Source organism: Myotis brandtii, unplaced genomic scaffold (genome assembly GCF_000412655.1).
Source record: "Myotis brandtii unplaced genomic scaffold, ASM41265v1 scaffold79, whole genome shotgun sequence".
Taxonomy (NCBI): Eukaryota; Metazoa; Chordata; class Mammalia; order Chiroptera; family Vespertilionidae; genus Myotis; species Myotis brandtii.
Genome location: NW_005371173.1, coordinates 2,512,491 through 2,520,228, shown reverse-complemented (window position 1 = coordinate 2,520,228; position 7,738 = coordinate 2,512,491). Strand labels below are relative to the sequence as shown.

Sequence of the window (7,738 nt, the reverse complement as noted above, 5' to 3'; positions counted from 1 at the left end):
CTTTAGAGTATTGGGTCTTCTTCTCCAAGAACAAGATAAAGCTTTTCATTTTCCTTAACATGGTTGTTTTTCCTGAATTGGCTCTTGTGCATAAAGGCGCTCAGGCAGGTGTCATGGAAAGGTGTGAGTTTCTTTGGGGAAGGAACCGGGGAGGAGCCCTACTTCAGAGCCAGTCTGTGGGGAACCGTGGTGACCTTCAAAAAGAGCAGCAGTGGTGTCCCTGGGCCCTGATGATCTGAAGGGGGTAGGAGGCCCAAGGGAGGCAGTCCCAGAATTGGGCCCTAAGAGGAGGGATTTGTGGTTCCCCAACAAATGCTCTGTCCAGCTCCCGCCCCCATATGTTACACACAAACAACAAGGCAGGGAGGCTCTGGGAGCAGAAGAGGTGACAGGCCCTGGGGGACAGCCTGGCTGGGCAGGAAGGCAGCACAGTCCAACAGGGCCCGGGGGCTCCTAGAGGAGACCTGGCAGTCAAAACAACAGGGGACGTGCTAGGCTTGTGCTTCTCTTTTTATTGTTTCTGTCCAGCCCCTGCAGTGGGGGAGGGGCAGGCACAGGGAGGTGGGCGCCCTGCCACCTTGCCTGAGACCGCTCTGCCTCTGTCCTCTCCTTTCCTCTCAGCATCTCGCCCACCCTCACTCCTTCTGAATCTCCTGCTCCCACATCTGGCACCTTCGGGGGTTCCCTCTTGCAGCCCCTGCTTGCTAAGCCTACCCTGGGAACATAAGGGACTATGGAGCTAATTTAGTGCCCCCCAGTCTCCACAGGGACCAATCCCCCAGTTGCCTGCCGGGCTTACTGAGGAGGCCCTTTCTTTCTCTGACCTGGGCTGGGGAGTGGAGAGGTCCACCCCATGGGTCCCAACACCCTGCTGGGGTGAGGGGCCCTCTCCAAAGCCAGAGGCTAGAGCCTGAGGTCACAGAGGTGGGAGGGGCAGGGTCACTGCTCTGCTTTGGCTCCATTCAGGCCCTGCCCAGCACACCCATGGGCGGCCAAGAGCCAGGCTCGCTCACGTCCAACATCCAGGACTCACACTGCTGGGGGCTCCCTGTGCCGGGCAGGGATGGGCCATGTCCCCTGTGGGGACCATGAGGGGGGTTGGTGAGCAAGGGTCAGAGGCTGTGAGGGGAGACGGTGGCTGGGTGTGGTGCCCTTCGATGGAAGGAGGCTGGCTTCGGGAGGCAGTGAGGACAGGGGCAAGGACGGTCTCTGGTGGCAGAGGGGTCTCTGGCTTTAAAGCACCTCGTGCTGCTGCTGTGTGGCCTCGCTGACGACCTGGGGAGGAAGAGAAACACAGTCCAATCCAGTGCTGGCAGGAGAATGGAGCCCAGGCCAGTCGCCCAGCCCCCATTCCAGAACAGCAGGAACCCCTCTCCCCGCAGACAGGGACTCAAACAAGCACAGCTGGCAGAAAGCACCTGGCTGACAGCTTCCCAGACACACCCCATGGCCCCCACCAGTAAGGGGACCAGGCAGACTCACCTCCCCGTCACGAGTCTCAATGGTCTTGATCATCACTGTCTTCTTGGTATGGACTTCGGAACCCCTTTGTTCAGGGCTTGTTTCTGTAACAGATCCATCCACATGCTCAGCCTGACCGAGTTCAGACCAGGCTGCTCCAGGGGCTGGGAGTCCGCCCCTGGTCCCACGGGGCAGAGAGAAGACTCCCACCCCTTCTGTATGGACCTGGTACTTTTTCAGCAGGACTTTTATCATTTGTCCTTGAGCCCAGTGAGTGGCTCCGTGGACCCCAGGATTAGTCCCATGGTTGAGATGAGATTAGGAACCAACAAAAGTGCTCCAGATGTGAACTGGTTCAGGAGGGCAGGACCCCTGAGGCCCAGGCCACCCAGCACTTCCATTCCCCATACATCTTGCTCCCTCTCCACCCTTGGGCTGCAGGAGAGCCCTGCATGAATTTGTACCCTGACAGTTAGAACCCAAAACCCAGTCCCAAGATACTCTCTTGGAGGACCTCATGGTACCCAGCCCCCTTTAAGGCTCTGGATGAGTAACTTGATGTCTTAATGAAAGAGAGATGGACAGGAGTCGGTCACTGATTCATTGTGTTGGTGGCCAGTGACTTGTTCTCTGTGCCTCAGTTTCCTCATTGTGAAATGGTAACAATGATACTTGCCCTATCATGGCCACAGGACTATTAATTTCAAAAGCGTGAAGCAAGAAAAAAAAAAAAGCGTGAAGCAGTTTTAAATGTGAGGCTCACACTTGGTATCTGTATAAATGACTAACTAAAAAGAGAGGTTCTGAGTTTTATAGTAAGGGCCAAGTTTAGGTCCTCGGTACTAAGAGTTTGGTGTTGATGAATCTCCTTAGCGAGCAATCAGCCTGTGATGAACGTTGTAATGCCGTGGAGCCAGCACGTATTTTTCCCTGATGGAAATGAACATCGAAGATATAAAAGGTTTGATCTAGGAAAGGCAAAGCTGCCAAGGACTCCGACTTCCTTTCCTAATGTATCATTATATTGTGTTTTTCTGTTCTCCAGGGTTGGAAAGCCATGCAATCTGCATATTACTAATGGCAGAATGGCACAATGCCCTAGCAGCTACTTCTCATTGTTTGGCTTTGCTACGGTTTGGCTTCATTGTTATAAACCTGAATCCAACATTTTGTTCCAGCAAACTGGAGGTGTTCAACAAGCAGCAGAGAGGGTGGGGGTGAGAGAGGTGGCACTTGGCAATTTGCCAGACAATGGGTGGTTGGTGCCTTATAGCCAGGAAGTATGATCCTAGTTGTTTCTGCTGCCAGGCCCCTAAGGACACCCCTGGTTCCTTCAGAGTTTGGGTATATCAGGAAAAAGAAGCTGTTTGCTGATGCTCAATATTTTCAGAAGGTTCAGGGGACATGGTCAATACAATATCATCCTATATAATAAAAGCCCAGCCACCGAATGGCAGAACAACTAGAACAACTGGTCGACCAGTTGCTATGACGCACACTGACCACCAGGGGGCAGACGCTCAATGCAGGAGCTGCCCCCTGATGGTCAGTGCGCTACCACAGTGGGAGCGCCACTCGGCTGACTAGGATGGGCTGACCAGGATGAGCGGCTGCTCCTACTGCAAACCCCGGGCCCACAGGCAGGAACCCGGGCTGTGATAGTTGCCTCCTCCTCTTCCTCCTCGCTCCCTGCCACCTCCTCCAGATGCCCACAGGCTGCGGGGCTCGCAGAGCTGACCCAGGAGGTTGGAAGGCAGGTTCATGGCCGCTGTGGAACTGAGGCCTACTCCCCCGCCTCTCAGTGCTATTGTCCCTGGGCCTGCCCTGACCAGGTCCCCTGGAGAGGTAAGTGCTGCGGCTCCATGGAAGATGCCGGACTAGGTATCAGCCACTCAGAGGGTGGGTCCATGGCCGCTCCACTGACCAGGAGGAGCAGCAGCGCTCCCACTGCGGGCTGATCCCCGCAGGCCACACCCCCCACTAGTGCACTGGGCCTCTAGTGAGATAATAAAATGATCTCTTTGTCAGAAGATCCTCTACCTAACCCCCCTCCCCACCACTCCCCTACTCTGGCAGCAGCCCCCTTTCTCTTCTCCAAGCCCCAGTCCTGTCCCCACAGTTCCATCCTCCCCTCCTGGCTGGTCTTGAGCACTGCCCATGCTAGATTCCTGCCCCCCACCACCCAGGCCTCCACTTGCTAACATACACTCACCTCGAAAGTTGAGGGCAGAGAAGGTCTGGATAGGGAGGTTGATCCTGAAAGGAGAGAGATCAAATCCCAAAGGGTTAGGACCCTCTCTCTCTCCCTGTGACCACCTATCAAGTTTGCCCTGGTCCTCTCTAAACACCATCCTCAGCTGTCCCAGTCCCAGGGAACCCAGCCCTCCCACTGCCATACTGCTTAGGGGATAGGGTCAAAGGCCAACTTTAGCTGTCCCAGGAACTGTCCCTTCAGGAGGGATCACCCATTCCATCTCTGACTGCTGGTATGACACCAACACCCCCAATCCTGCTGCACTGTCCAGTTCACCAGGATTCCCTTCTTGCTCCTGACATGGCAGGAAGTATGGATAGCAGCTCAGGGGGACATCCATTGTGTGTGCCCTCCAGCCAGGGTGGGAACTTCTGGCCCATTCACATGTGAGGCCGAGTTCCAGGAAATGCCATTTAGCTACCTTAAAAGGTCATTATAGCCCTAGCTGGTTTGGCATAATGGATAGGGCGTCAGCCTGCAGACTGACGGGTCCCAGGTTCGATTCCAGGAAAGGGCACATGCCCGGGTTGTAGGCTCAATTCCCAGTGGGTGGCGTGCAAGAGGCAGCCAATCAATGGTTCTCTCTCATCATTGATGTTTCTATCTCTCTCTCCCTCTCCCTTCCTCTCTGAAATCAACAACAATTATATATTTTTAAAGTCATTATATATAGGTGTTACTCTACAAAACCTGAAATGTTTAAGTCTCCATCTAAACATGTCTGCTGATTTTTAAGAACTTCCAATATTATCATTTTTATGAGTATCAATGGACATCATTTTTTTTAGTTAATGACCTGTTTTAAATTGAAGTTAAGTTTACATACAGCGAAATGCACAGACCTTTAGTGTGCAATCCAGTGAGTTTTGATCAGTGTCTAACTGCAAGTCTAAATAAAGATATAGAACATTTCCTCCACCCCAGCAGGTGACCTCGTGTCCCCTTCCAATTGTGTGCTGTTTTCTGTGTCTAGAGGTGAATGAATTTACATGTCCGAGCTTGTCATTCTGGTTTTTTCCTATGAGCACGCATGTGCACATGTGCGCCCTCAGTGTACAAGTCTGCACCCTCTCTTCTAGCTTGTCTCTCCCTGTCTCTGTCTTTATCTGCCCCTCCCTTTCCTACCTCATCATTCCCCACTTTGCTCTCATCTCTCCCTTGACTGGCAGTAATATTTTATTACCGTTTGCTGAACATGGTTTTATGCTGCTGGTTCTTAATTCTGAAGGTAGCAGAGGGAATAGTTATATTTCTCTTTTTATAAAAGCTATTAATTAAATCACTTTTACTCAGGTGGCCTTGGTTAATTCTCTGCTATTAGTGGAGTGGTGGCCTCTTGTGTAATATTGTTTCCAGGTCTGTTGAGGTGATCCTGAGCCCCCACCGTGGCAGGAATGGGTGCCCTAGCATCCCCCAGAACCCCACTGCCAGCCCTGCCTTGCCCCTCACCGGCTCTCCTCGCCCTCCAGCAGCTTCCGGTAGGTGGCGATCTCCACATCCAGGGCCATCTTGACATTGAGCAGGTCTTGGTATTCTCGGAGGTGGCGGGCCATCTCATCCTTGAGGTGACGGATCTCTTCCTCTAAGCGAGCGATGCTGTCCTGGTAGCCGCTGGCCTCGCTAGTAAAGCGATCCTCCATCTCCCGCATCTGCCTCATCAGGGAATCATTCTGCAGGGGAGGGATGCCCAAGTCAAGGTCAGGTTGTTTTAAGAGGGGGGTCCAGGATAGGGGAAAGACAGCTTTGGGGCTTGGAGACACTCCAGATGGTCAAGCCCAGGAGTTGTCAAACTCTTCTGAGCCAGGGAACCCTGAACTCAAATGAAGTATTATGTGGACACTCAGACAATAGAACTGACAAAGGGCAGTATTGCTGTTCAGCCTCTGCACCCCCACACAGGAGCCTCATGATTTCCCGAGAGCCCAACTGGCAATCCACCTGTTCTTACCGCTGTGGTAGATTGGAGGGGACAGAGGCCCAGAGCGGGCATGTGATGGGCCTAAAGTCACAGAGTGAGGGGGGGAGCTATAGGTAGGAAGGGCTGGGCCAGGCAAGGTGAGCAGGGACTCACAGTGCCTTTGAGAGCATCGATCTCGCAGGTATAGGACTGGATCTGGTGCCGGTATTCCATCATCTCCTGCTTGGCCTGGCGCAGTGCATCATTGTTCTTGTTGGCTGCCTGGGTCAGGTCGGACACCTGAGGGCAGAGAGGGGCCCTGACATGAGGAGGATGCAGGATGCAGGTGGGGGTGGGCAAGGGAGCATAGAGACCCTGACTCACCCTCCTCCCCATGGATGGAGCCACAGGAAATACTTCCAAACTGGAATTGAGGGGGACGTAGGGGTCAGGCTGCCTACCTTCGACTTGTACCACTCCTCAGCTTCAGAGATGTTCTTAGCTGCAATGGTCTCATACTGGGCCCGGATGTCCCTGAGGGCAGCAGTGAGGTCCGGCTTGGTCATGTCCATCTCCACATGGACCTGCTGTTCTTGAAGCTGGGCCTGTAGCTCTCGGATCTCCTGCAGGGAGCATCTGGGCTTCAGTCCCCTACCAGGCACCCTCACACCCCCATTCCCAGGGCCCAGCACCACGATCCCCCCTTTCCACCTGCTTTCACCAGCATCTAAGGACCCTGAGGAGGAGGGCCCAGAGCATACCTCTTCGTGCACTTTCTTAAGGAATGCGATTTCCTCATTGAGAGATTCGATCCTGCGCTCCAGGTCAATTCGAGCTAGAGTGGCGGCATCCACATCCTGGGAGAGGTCAAGCAAGAGGGACAGGGTCACTGATCACCCAGGCAGGGCTGAGGGAAACCAGGGGCCACATGGGATGGGGGGGGGGGGGGCAGAGAGGTAAAGATCCCCAGTGATCAATGAGGGCTCACCGATCGGAAGGCAGCCAAGTTGTTCTCTGCTTCTTCTCTCAGTTGAATCTCCTCTTGCAGCCTGGTGGAGACAGACAGACAGACAGAAAGATAGGTAGTTGGTAGGGAATAAAACTGCCCAGGGCTGCCCAGAGAGTGGGCCGAGAACAGAGAAAGGAGGCCTGGCTGCTGGGTAGAAACAGGAGAGGCCCCACCCAATGGGGGAGGGGACAGGAAGTGGCCCAACCTCTGCCCTAGAGCCACACCCTGGAAGTCTGTGTCCCCATCAGATCGTGACCTCGCTGAGATTAGGAAGCCTGTCTATTTTATCCGCCTCTATGTCCCTGGTTCCTAGCCCCAGCTTGGCCCATGTAGGGGCTCGATTAATGTTTGTGACCTCGGTGGCAGGGTGGCGACTCTGCTCACTTGGGCTGTCAGAAACAGGACCCATGAACACGCGCTTATACTTGTTGCCCTTTCCTACTGGGAGCCCAGTGGAGCCCACCATCCGGTCCTCCCAGCTTTCTTGAGGGCCCCCACCCACTCTCCCTTTTCCTCTAGCCTATCTGTTCCCCTGTGAAATGGCACAGCCTCAGCTAGGCCCAGGGCACAGATCCCCACTCTACCCGCCTCCCCAGGGTCTCATCACAGATGAGCTGAGAGCTACCATTGGATTCCCCGCCCCCTCCCCTTCCCAGCTGGCCCCAGATTTCCTCCTCTCCTATCAAACCCCCTTTCCCTCTGACTGAACCGGGGCCCCTCCTCCCTCCACCTCCCATCTGCCCGCCTGACCGCCAGCCACATCACCCCATCATCTTAAGATGCTTTTTAAGAGGGCTGTCTACAGGGTCTTCCCAGGTTTCCCATTTCCGCCCCATGATGTCTCCAAGAAAACTCTTTTGCAGAGTGGAGCGCAGGAGAGAGACCTGGAGTGCCTCTCGCTCAGGGGACACAGGCAGATGACCTTCTCCCTGCAAGGCGCCCCGCCCGTGGGAAGGGGTTGGTGGGAGCACAGAGTTCTCACTTGGCCTTGAGCCGCTGCAGGTCGTCCAGCAGGTTGTCGCGCTCCAGGTCGACGCGGGAGCGCTGGTTGGTGAGCACCTCCACCTGGCGCCGCAGCTCGCGCAGCTCCTCCTCGTAGATCTCGGCGACCCGCGTG

General features: G+C 54.7%; 1 protein-coding gene across 1 annotated transcript; it reads right to left on the bottom strand.

The window, feature by feature from the left end:
- Positions 1-492: 492 nt before the first annotated feature.
- DES (desmin) lies at positions 493-7,737 on the bottom strand (the record flags this gene model as incomplete). Its single annotated transcript, XM_014531003.1, has 9 exons — positions 493-1,275; positions 1,483-1,565; positions 3,674-3,717; positions 5,165-5,385; positions 5,787-5,912; positions 6,074-6,235; positions 6,374-6,469; positions 6,601-6,661; positions 7,604-7,737. Coding segments are annotated over 9 exons (969 nt in total), but the record flags the coding sequence as incomplete, so codon positions are not given.
- Position 7,738: the final 1 nt, after the last annotated feature.